The sequence below is a fragment of the Capricornis sumatraensis genome, chromosome 12 (assembly GCF_032405125.1).
Source record: "Capricornis sumatraensis isolate serow.1 chromosome 12, serow.2, whole genome shotgun sequence".
NCBI lineage: Eukaryota > Metazoa > Chordata > Mammalia > Artiodactyla > Bovidae > Capricornis > Capricornis sumatraensis.
In genome coordinates, this window is record NC_091080.1 from 83097924 (window position 1) to 83110378 (window position 12455).

Below are 12455 nucleotides of genomic sequence, written 5' to 3' on the forward strand. Positions count from 1 at the left end.
CTACCTTTATTTTCACCCTTAGTGGACTCCTAGATGTTAAAACAGCCCTTACAAACAGATCAAAGGAAATTAGAATATAAGGGGACAGGTTCACTGTGCCAGTTCCCTCTTATGATGATATGTGTGTTATGTACAAATTAGAAACCTCCTGCCTGACCTCTAGTGTTAGGGTGTCTCAAGGCTGAGTCCTTGGGCCCCTTCTCTCTTCCCCAGGCAACGTCACCCACTTCCACAGCTTTAAATGCCGTGAATGTGATGGCTGAAGTTGGTATTTCCAGCTCTGCCCTCCTCCTTGGTCGCCTGGCCTCTCTGTCCAACTACTTGCCGGACATTGTCACCCAGGTGCCTAGTGGCATCTCAAATTCACCATGAACAAACCCCAACTCTTATGTTCTTCTCTCCAGACCTTACCCTTAAAAGATCTTCATCTAAATTCCATCACCGGTTCTCAGACCCCAAACCTAGGCATGCCTGATTCGTCCATCTCATCTTCGTCAGAGAAGGATCCACCATAACGCTTGTGAAGTTTCATCTGCCATGCCTTCCCCACGCACAGGACCCTTGCAAGGCACCCCATTTTGTGTTCGGGTTTTCATTTTTCTTACAGACGGCCCTCAACTTGCATATATTTCAGGTCTGCCTCTGCACCCTACCTCCTGCCCTATTTCGTAAGAAAAGTATTGCAAGCCACCACCTTTTCTGACCTCAAGTACAACAATGACCTCCTGATGTTCCCAGCTTCCTCACTTCCCTCTACATAGCAGCCAGAATGATCTTTGGAAACTGTTTTCCAGTCGTACCCCTTACTTAACCCACTGGCTTCTCATTCCACTTAAAATAAGTCATACCACTGAACCATCACAATGCCTGTGGTCATCTGGTCCTTGCTTAGCTCCCAGTCCTTTCTCTGTACAGCTGACTCCCCTCTAGCTGTACCCTTCTTTCCTTGCTGGAATATACCACAGTCTTTTTTGCCTCAAGGCTTTTGTACTAGCCCTTTCCCTGGCTTAAGGGAATTTTCCCCATTTCTTCACTTGTTGCCTCATCATTCAAGTCTCCCTGGTGGCTCAGATGGTAAAGCATCTGCCTGCAGTGCGGGAGACCCGGGTTCGATCCCTGGGTTGGGAAGATCCCCTGGAGAAGGAAATGGCAACCCACTCCAGTACTCTTGCCTGGAAAATTCCATGGACTGAGAGGCTTCTCAGAGCCTGGTAGGCTAGTCCATGGGGTCACAAAGAGTCAGACACGACTGAGCGACTTCACTTTCACTTTCACTTTTCATTCAAGTCTCAGCTCAAATGTCACCTCCCCTCAGAAGACTGGGTCCTTTGGGTGGAGATTCAGCTCCACCCCAGTCGTTCTTGATCCCATTATCCCCTTCTTTTCACTTGTCACAATAAGAAACTATCTACTCAGTTTTCTTTATTGTCTGACTTCTTTCAAAAGATTACATACTCTGTGAAGGTTCATTTACTCACCACTGAATCCCCACAGCCTAGCAGTATCTACTGCAGAGAAGGTTCCCATAAAGTATTTGCTAAATAAATGCACAAGTGAAATGTGTGTTAAATAAATACTAATGTAGTAAAATATGCTATGAAGAGGTACTACACATAGAGTCAGTAGGATTGAGGAATATGAACTTTTTATAAAGTTTTTTTTCACTTCTTCCTTATTAACTGTGGACTGTTAAAAATCTACCTTTCCAGTGGATGCAAGTTGGAGATGTGAATTGATGTCACAATTAATATTGCACTCTGTATAGCATCATAATATGTGAACTAAAATATATATGTCATTGTGTCCAAACTGTAAGGTATTTGCCACAAGTAGCAAGTAAATGGAGAGGAAAATACACAGACTAAATCTCATCTGAATCTCCCCATTCCTCTTGCCCCCAGACATTGGTTCAGGAGTGCTCAGGTTTGAGAGTTATGAATGCCATCCATATATTCTGAACAGAACTACATATATTGTGAAAAAAATAGGAAAAAAAATCAGTATTTGAAATCTGCATCAATTTCCTTCATCTCTCTAAGGAAAAGCATTTTTAAAAAATATCCATTTTATCAGAGATATAATTCATATACCATAAAGTTCACTCTTTCAAAGTGCACAGTTGAGTGTTTAGTATATTTACAAGAGCTTCACATTCATCATCACAATCACATTCCAGAACATTTCACTCCCCCAAGAAACTCTAGACCTATTTTTTATTACTCGTCACTCCACATTCCCTCCCCTCTCTCTTACTCAGCCCCCTCACCTCCCGGCTTCTGGCAACCACTAGTCCATGTTCAGTCTCTCTGAATTTGCTGATTCTGGAAATTTCATAACCACTTAACCAAAAAATATATGACTTTTAACATTACGTTTCTTTCACTGATAATGTCTTAAAGGTTCATCCATGCTATACACTGTGTCAGTATTTTTTTTTTATTGCCAAATAATATCTCCATTGTGTAGACAAGCAACATTTTATCTCTTCCGCAGTTGATGGACATTTGGATTGTTAATTCTTTGGGGCTATTACGGATAATGTTGCTATGACCATTCATGTACAAGTTTTGTGTAGATACACATTTCCGTTTCTCTCAAGGATATACTTCAGCAGAATTGCTGAGTCATATAGTAGTTCTGTTTAACTTCTAAAGAATTGTCAAACTGTTTTCCAAATTGACGGCTCCATTTTACATTCCCATCAGCAGTGTATGAGGGTTCCAATTTCTATACCAATCTTTCCACCAGAACTTGCTATTGTCTTTTTTATTATAGTCATCCTTGTGGGTATGAAATGGTACCTCATTATACATTTCCCTAATAATTAAGGATGTTGATCATCTTTTAATGTACTTAAAGCTATCTGTATTCAAAAAAAAAAAGCTATCTGTATTCATATATCTTCTTTGGTGGAGTGTCTGTTTAAATATTCTGCTCATTTATTAGTTTTGGGGGGTTTTTTGGCTATAGAGTTTTATAGTTCTTTATACATTCTGATGTAAGTCTCTTAACAGCTATATGATTTGCAAATATTTCTCCCATTCTATGGATTAATTTTCTTGATGGTTTCCTTGCAAGCACAAAAGTTGTATCTGTTTTTTTTTCTTTGTCTTTTTGTGATTTTGGTGTCACATCTAAGAAACCAATGCTTAATTCAAGGCCATGAAGATTTGATCTCATGTTTTCTTCCAAGAAAGTTATAGTTTTAGCTCCCACATTTAGATCTGTGCTTCATTTTGAGGTCTACACACTGTGCAAGCTAGCAGTCCTGCTTCATTCTTTTCCACGTGGATATCATGCAAAAGATAATATCAAGTCATATCAGCAATCTTTGTTAAAAAAGAGTGTTCTTTCACATTGAATGGTCTTGGTACCTGCATATATCAGCATTCTCCAGAGAACCATTAGCATACATGATAGAGAGATTTATCTTAAGGAATTAGCTACCATGATTGTCAGCCCTGGCATGTCTGAAATCATAGGGCAGGCCAACAAGTGGAAATTCAGATAAAAGTTGATTTTGTAATCTAGAGCCTGAACTTTGGAAAGCAAGCTAGCCAGCTTTCCTATGTTGCCATCTTGAAGCAGAATTGCTTCTTCTTCTGTAAACCTGTCTTTGCTATCAAGGCCTTCCACTGGTTGAATGAAACCCACTCACCTACTGAGGGTAATCTGCTTTACTTAGATCAACTCTTGTAAATGTTACTCACATCCACAATACCTTCCCAGCAACATCTAGACTAGGGTTTGCCCAAACAACCGGGCTTCATAGCCTAGTCAAGTTGAAACATAAGATTAACCATCACAACACCCTTGTCAAAAATCAACTGACCACAAATGTATCATTTATTTCTAGATTCTCCACTCAATTTCATTGATCTATATATGCCTATCCTTATGCCACTACTGCTGTGTTTTGATTATTGTAGCTTTATAGTAAGCTTTACAATCAAGGTGTTTGTCCTCCAACTTTTGTTTTGTTCAAGATGTTTTGGCTATTTTGTAGTCTCTTGCAACTCATATGAATTTTAGGACCAGCTTGCCCATTTATGAAAAAAAAAAAAGAAGTTGAAATTTTAATAGTTACGGCCTTGAATCTAATTTGAGGAATACTGCCATCTTAATATTAAGTCTTCAATTCATGTACATGGAATATCTTTCCATTTATTTAGCTCTTTATAAATTTCTTTTAGCTATGTTTTACAATGTTCAGTGTACAAGTCTTACTCTTTTGTTAAATGTGTTCCTGAGTATATTATTTTTGATGTTGTTATAAATGGGATTTCCTTAATTTCATTGTTTTGATTGGTCATTGCTAGTTTATAGCAATGTAATTGATCTTTGTATATTGAGCTTGTGTTCTGCAAGCTTGCTGAGTTCTAATAGCATTTTTGTGGATTCATCCGGATTTTTTTCCATACAAGATCATGTCATTTATGAATCTCCAGTATAATGTAAAATAGAAATGATAAGAATGGACATTCTTATCTTATTCTTGATGTCAGGCAGAAAGCATTGATTTTTCCACCCAGTAAGCATGATATTAGCTGTGGGTTTTTCATCAATAGCTATTATCAATTTAATGATGTTTCTTTCTTTTCCTAGTTCGTTGAGTGTTTTTTATTATGAAAGAGTGTGGGATTCTGTCAATGCATTATTGAGATGACACTGTGATCTTTGTACTTTATTCTGTTACTATGATATATATTACATTGATTGATTTCCTTAAGTTATACCAACCTGGCATTCCTGGGTGAAACTCACTTGGTAATAGTATATAATCCTATTTATATGTTGCTGGATTCACTTTCACTTTTTTCGCATCAATATTTATATTGGTAAGTGGTTCTCCTGAGCTATCAGTCTTTAGTTTTGATATCAGGTTAACATTAGCCTCACAGAAAAAGTAAGTGTTCACTACACTCCTGTTTTTTGAGTTTAAGAAGGATTGGAGCTAACTCTTCTTTGAATGTTTGGTAGAATTTACAGTGAGTCCTGGAATTCTGTGAAAAGTTTTTTTTAATTATTAATTCAATCTCTTTTCTATTCCGATTTTCTATTTCTTCTTGAATTTACTTTCAAAGTTGAGATTTTCTAAGAATTTCCCCATTTGATTTAGGTTATTTAATTTGTTAGCATATGATTCCTCAGAGTTGCTGCTAAGTCGCTTCAGTCGTGTCTGACTCTATGCAACCCCATAGACAGCAGCCCACCAGGTTCTGCCGTCCCTGGGATTCTCCAGGCAAGAATACTGGAGTGGGTTGCCATTGCCTTCTCCAATGCATGAAAGTGAAAAGTGAAAGTGAAGTCGCTCAGTCGTGTCCGACTCTTAGCGACCCCGTGGACTGCAGCCTATCAGGCTCCTCCATCCATGGGATTTTCCAGGCAAGAGTACTGGAGCGGGGTGCCATTGCCTTCTCCGATTCCTCATAGTATTCCCTTATAATTCTTTTTATTTATGAAAGTTTAATAGTGATTTCCTCTTGTCTTATTTTATTTTGGGGGGCTGTGCTACAAGGCTTGAGGGATCTTAAGTTCCTTGACCAGGGGCTGAACCTGGGCCACTGCAGTGAAAGCACCAAGTCCTAACCACTGTACCACAAGGGAATTTCCTCCTCTTTTATTTCTAATTTTAGTAATTTGAATCTTCTTTTCTTGGTCAACCAAGCCCAAAGTTTGTCAGTTTTTTGACTTTTCAAAGAATAAAATTTTTTTTTCTATATTGTTTTTCTATTTCATTTATTTCCTTTCTTTTTATTTCTTCTTCTTACTTTGGGTTTAGTTTGCCCTTTTCCTATTTTCAGGAAAATGAGATTATTGATTTGAGATCTCTCTTCTTTTTTAATAAAGATCCTTACAACTCTGAATTTTCCTATGAAAATTGTTTTCCCTGTATCCCCTAGGTTTTGGTATCTTATGTTTTCATTTTCCTCCATCTCAGCACTTTGTAATTTCTCTTGTGACCTCGTCTTCAAGCCACTTGTTATTTAGGAGTGGGATGATTAATTTGTGCTTATTTGTGAATTTCCTTTGTTCTTGATCTCTAATATCATTTTACTGTGGATGGAGAACATACTTCAAAGGACTCCGATCCTTTTAAACCCACCGTAGCTTGTTTTACGGTCTAACATATGATCAATCCTGGAGAACGCTCCCCACGCACTTGAGAAGAATATATATTCTGCTGTCATTGGATGGAGTGCTACAGATAGATGTCTGTTAGGTCTTCTATTTATTGTTGCTTTTCTGCCTAGTGGTCCTATTCGTTATTCAAAGTTGAAACTGAAGTCTCCAACTATTTTATTGAATTTCCCTCTTCAGTTCATTACAGCTTTACTTCATGTATTTTGGCGCTCTATGGATAGGTACATATGTTTATAACTGTTAAGTCTTCCGGACTGATTGACACTTTTATCATAAAATGTCCTTCTTTGTCTCTGATAACAATTTCATTTTAAAATCTATTTTCTCTAACATTAATATAGCCATTTCAACCCTCTTTTGGATACTGTTTGCATGTATATCTTTTTCTATTCTTTTACTTTTAACCTATTTGTGTCCTAAGGAACAACAGTAAACTAAGGAACAACAGTAAACTTAAAAACTAAACTGTTGTGCTAACTATATTTTGTCTCAGGTATTGAGACATTGCAGCAAATGATGGCTTTAAAATCCATTTAGCACATTTAAATGAAAATAATATCTAAGTAATAAAAGATAGTCTTCCATCTCCCCCATCTCTTAACCAGTCCTTGATTTAACCCATAACGGTTTATTCCACAGGATTAAATCTGGAGTCTTACTTAACTTCTAAAGGTTCACCAATCCATTTATTGTCAAACCAGCAGGGAAAGGAAATTCCTAAGCAAGGAACACTGCTCAGAAAGTACTGTACCATGTCTCTCAATCCCTGAGAATCAAGTCTGGAAAACTGGAAGCAACGGAGAGCACTATAAGGTAACTGATTTTCATTTGAGTTATGTATATGACTGAGCAACTGAATCTGCATTGGTAATGATTTGTAACATTTATTAAGCATTTGCTCTGTGCCAGGCAAATACTATGACAAGTATTTTAAAACATGGTGAAAGCTGCTTCTGTTCTCTCCATTTTATGGAAGAGGAAACGGGGGCTAAGAAAAGTTAATTAACTTGGGCAAGATCAAGCAGCATGTAAGTTGTGAAGTCTCTTTCTGGCTGGCTCTGGAGCCTGTAAGCCTAGCCTCCAAATTCTACTGCCTCCCTAAAATGAATCAACCACCTGCAGACATACACTGAATTTCATATATGAAGCTATGAGAGTCCAAAGTTCCCCTGTGTGTATTCAATTCAGCAATTTGCTGAGGGCCTATTGTGTTCAGTGCCCTTGGGAATCAGGTTTCACTCACCCCTGGCTGGCATGCTCTGACTGAAACCAACTGCTTCAGAGAGGGGCTTGAACATTTTGATAAAAAGCAGCAGAAGAAATGTGAACTGTTCAGCATTTTTTATTTTGAGTAAATAGCTCTTCAACAGCTCTCAACTTTTTCTACTCAGTCTCATCTAGGCAATTGATAACATCAGTAATGGAAAAGAGTTAGAAATCTTCTTTATCAGCCAAGTGTCTACTAACTATTCTTTAATTCATCCACGTACTATTTTAATTTGTATAACTGAAAGACTAATAGAAACTACATAGATATATTTTATATACACAGAAATGTGATTATACATTTATATCATATGTAGCTTTAAAAGTAATTGTTTAAGGCCTGTTTATTATTCAATACCCAAATCCATCTAACTACTAATAGCTGCAACTGCCAAGTAAATACGATGCAGATGCCACACTATGTACATTTACAAATGTTATCCTAGCTTTTACAACACTCCTATGAAGAAGTATTATTCCCAGTTGACAGGTGAGGAAACATAGCCAACATTTTTTTTCAGTATGTTATGTTAGCTATTAATAAAATAAACATCTATAAATAATATCATCACCTTAAACCTGTGTACAGTTACAGATGATAATACTTCCATTTAGATCATCCAAACCGACTCTCATAATGAGTCGTGATACAGAATGCCCACGTGCTTACAACTACCAGGATAAGTAACTGAGTTTCTTTTGGAGTCCTGCGGCAGGTTTAAAAAAATTACAAATTGTTCATTTGGGAGAATCTTATTTTATTTACATTCAGCACCTAATGAACCAGAAATGACAGACAAGGCCAAATTCTACCACAGCTGACAGGAGCTTTCACAGAAGTTTTATAAGCCTCATTTCTCCAGCCTCCTCCCATTTCTAGGACAGGCCCATCCACGTGGAAGCCCAGAAAACCAAGGGCAGCAACCAGAGAGGATTCTGAGACTCTCTTTTGCTCCTGTAGCTTTATAAACAGACTGATGGCCAGTCAGCACGATGCCTTCTCACAAACTTCAAATTTCCTAAACTACCTAGATGTCAAGACCCAGGTGACAGAAACTTACAGCTTTCCATTTTTCCCACCTCACCGTCTTTTACAGGGAGTTGTAAATGCCCTAAGCAACTATGCCTCCAGAATTTAATAGAGGTCTGGAGAATTCCAGACTGTACAGTCCATGGGGCTGCGAAGAGTCAGACACGACTGAGCGACTTTCACTTTCACTTTCAATAAGCTAAGACAAAGGCATCAAGAGTTGGCTGTTTTCCCCATTAATCAGTCCAAAGCAATGCCAACCAATTGGGAGTAAGACTCAAAAACTTTTCTGCTCCTCCATTTCATTCCCAATTATAATTTAATGTCAGAACCTTGTGATTAGTAATATCATACCTTATCAACCATTATTATTCCTTTTTATAGATGAGACATTGAGCTTTAAAGACATTAAGTGCTCATTGAACTTCACATGACTAGTAACAGACTAAAGACCCAAACCCGTTCAACTCAAGTTCAAGGTGCTTTACCTTAAGCCATCTAATCTCCTTGGGAAATAAATCTCTATTCTTGTGGACTGCCTTTATACAATATCTGAGTTATTTTCTTATGAGGAGATAATACGCAAAAAACAAACTGCATTATCTCCATGGGAAACTGGTTTCCAGTGCAGTAAATTCCTAGAAAGCTGAGCATTACGAACTCTTCTAAGGTGGCAGGCAGTCCTGCTGCTAAGAGGACAGTAGGCCCTGCAATCTTTCCACCTAGTAGGTTTAACGCCAAAACTGGTCTCAACTGTTAGGATGTCTGTTACCTACCCTAAGGTTATAGGCATTTCTCCCATTTGGGAATCTCCTTATTCATTACCCTTAAAAATCTCCTCCTTCTCTTTTGATTAGATATTTACAATGCTAAAAGAAAGATGGGCTGTCAGTCCATATTCTAGCTGTTGATGTCACCAATACTAACTTGTGTTGTTTCTAGCCTGAAATAATTTTATGCTTTTTTGCCTCATCAAGCTTCCTCTTTTGACAAATCTGTAGACTTAGGTTGTGGTTTAGTAGCTCAGTCATGTCCAGCTCTTTGCAACCCCATGGACTGTAGCCCACCAGGCTCCTCTGTCCATGGGATTCTCCAGGCAAGAATACTGGAGTGGGTTGCCATTTCCTTCTCCAGGGAATCTTCCCAACCCAGGGATCGAACCCACGTCTCCTGGATCTCCTGCACGGGCAGGTGGATTCTTTATCACTGAGCCACTAAGGGAGCCCTAGGCTTAGGTTGGAATTTCTATTATTTGAGTTAATAAATATATGTACTCTACAGAGTCACTGCCTATAAACACACATACTATAGCAGGTGTTAGACCAGGCCATACTCTGAGCAAGCCTGTAGGCAATTCACTTACTTCATAGGTAAGCTAGTCATTAAAAGTGATTGTTGTAGGGTTGTTCCCCAAACCCTAATAAACCTTGGGTGAGGTTATTAAGCCTCCTCAGAATCCAGACATGTCCGCTGCAAAAAATAAAAATCAAAACCTACCCCAAATTAATGTACACAATGGTTTGTCTTTGAAGAAATAAGGTGTTATAAGAATGACAAACTGTCACATCTAAGAAACATCAATTCTACAAAGCTAGGTTGGCAATCTTCTTATAGACAACAACATCACAGTCAGATAAAACTTTCTAAGGGAGTTTTCTCCATGAATCAATCAGAATTCTTTAAAAATATTTTGGCTAGCAATCATAGTTTCATGTGGATCCCTGGCAGCTCAGCTGATAAAAGAATCTGACTGCAAAGTGAGACACCTGGGTTGGGAAGATCCCCTGGAAGAGGGCATGGCAACCCCTCCAGTATTCTTGTCTGGCAGGCTACAGTCCATGAGGTTACAAAGAGTCAGGCACAACTGAGCACCTAAGCACAGCACCCAAGCCTTGGCCCACAGATTCTGGACACAGTGGTCTAGACTCTAAATGTACAGCTGAGGTTTATCATTCACTCAAAAGCAGATGTTTCAAGACTTTCAAAGACTAGAACCTAAACAGAATAGTCAACAGGACATTAAATCCCCTAGATAAATACTATGAGCAGCCAGAAGTGTAGTCATCTCTATGTACTCGATGTGGAACCTTCTCTCTCCAAATGTGTCTTCTTGAGGCAGAAATGAATTGTTATCTTCTTCACTGTCACCTTTAGCCCAATGCATTGGACACAGCAGGAGCTCAACAGAAGTGCCCTTTGATTGGAACACTCCTACTCCCTCAGCCTTTGGCAGCTCCAGTGAAGGCAGGTTGGGGGTATTACCCATTCATTGAGTGAAGTCAAAGTGTTAGTTGCTCAGTCCTGTCCCACTCTTTGCGGCCCCATGGACTATAATCCACCAGGCTCCTCTGTCCATGGAATTCTCCACGCAAGAATACTGGAGTGGGTTGCCATTTCCTTCTCCAGGGGATCTTCCCAACCCAGGGATCAAACCCGGGTCTCCCTCACTGCAGTCAGATACTTTACCGTCTGAGCCACCAGGCAAGCCTTCAGGAGAGAGGGTAGCCATTCCCTTCTCCAGGGGATCTTCCTGACCCAGGAATAGAACCTGCATCTCCTGCATCGCAGGCGGATTCTGAGTCACCTAGGAAGCCCAGTATCTATGGATTAGTGAACTTCAAACTGAAACCAGGTCTCTGAGCTCTTAAGGACTGGTGTGACCCAAACACTTATTGAAAGATCACTACAAGCCAGTCTTTCTTTAGGAAAGGGGATGTGGTCTTAATTTACCCCAGCCACTGAAAGAATGACATCACCGACTCAATGGACAAGAGTTTAAGCTCCGGGAGTTGGTGATGGACAGGGAAACCTGGTGTGCTGCAGTCCATGGGGTCGCAAAGAGTAGGACACGACTCAGAGACTGACCTGAACTGACTGAAAGAAATGTGACCCCCAAACAAGGGGTGGGGGGAGAAGAGGGGGAGGAGAGTGTGCTACGTGGCAATCTCAGGACAACGGGCTAGGGGAGGAGGGTAGGCCTGGCGGCAGGGCCCGGGGCTGAGTAACCCCTCTTCCGGACAAGCCCAGGGCATGCGTCACCGGTGAGCGTGGCGGGAGGAAGGGGCGGCCTGAGTCACAGCCCCGGGGAAGACCAGAAGGTCTGACTGACGGAAGGATCTGTGGAGCGAGGGGTGGAATGGGAGTAGGAGGTGGATTTTGAAACTCATTCCCTCCCTCTGGGGGCGGGGGGGGCGCCGGAGGGAGTGGGGGGTCTAACCTAGGGTCCCAGAGGCTGGGGGCGCTGCTGGGGTCGCAGGGAAGGGCTGGCGGACAGCAAGGGGAGGAGACCCGCCCGCCTGCGGCGCCGAAATCTCCCGCGCTCTGGAGCTGGCCCCTCCTCCCCAGCCGGGTCTCACGCCCCCTCGCAGCCCGGCAGGCTGGCCCACCGGCTCCTCCCGCTTTCCCCGCGACACAGCCGCGACCACAGCTGGGCCGCCAAGGCCCCGCCCCCGCCCCCGCCCCGCCGCGCGCCCAGCCAGGCGGCCGGCCGCGCGCCGCCAGTGACGGCGCTACAGGGTGCGTGGCCAATCGGCACTGCCCCCGAGGAGGCGGCCTCGGCTCCGCCCCCCACCGGCGTCCAGGACCAATGGGGCGCTGGCGCCGGCGGCCGCGGCGGGGGTGAGGGGTCACGAGGCCCCGCCCCGTCCTCCCCTTTCCCCTTTGCCCCGCCCTTTCCAGCCCGCTCCGCCCCCCGCCCCCCTCCTCAGTCCCGCGCCGAGGCTGGTGCCGGTCCCCGCGCTGGGCCCGCCCCCGCCCCTCCCGCCGGCCCGCCAGCGCGCCTCACGGCTCCTGTCTCCCCTCCCTCCTTCTCTCTCTCACGCCTAGCGCAATGGCGGCGGCCGCGGCGGAGCAGCAACAGTTCTACCTGCTCCTGGGAAACCTGCTCAGCCCCGACAATGTGGTCCGGAAACAGGCAGAGGTAACCGAGCGCGCCGCCCCCGACTCTCGGCGCCCTGGGTCGGCGCGCCGACCCTGCTCCCCGACGCCGCCCGCCCGGGCCTCGGTTGGTCCGCCT

General features: G+C 42.3%; 1 protein-coding gene across 1 annotated transcript in view; it reads left to right on the plus strand.

The window, feature by feature from the left end:
* The first annotated feature begins 12265 nt into the window (after positions 1-12265).
* IPO5 (importin 5) overlaps positions 12266-12455 on the plus strand; it is a 41718-nt gene continuing 41528 nt past the window's right edge. The window contains exon 1 of the mRNA XM_068984743.1: positions 12266-12359. Within this exon, the coding sequence (XP_068840844.1) occupies positions 12270-12359 (90 nt within the window). The 5' untranslated portion in view covers positions 12266-12269. The remainder of the gene's footprint in view (positions 12360-12455) is intronic.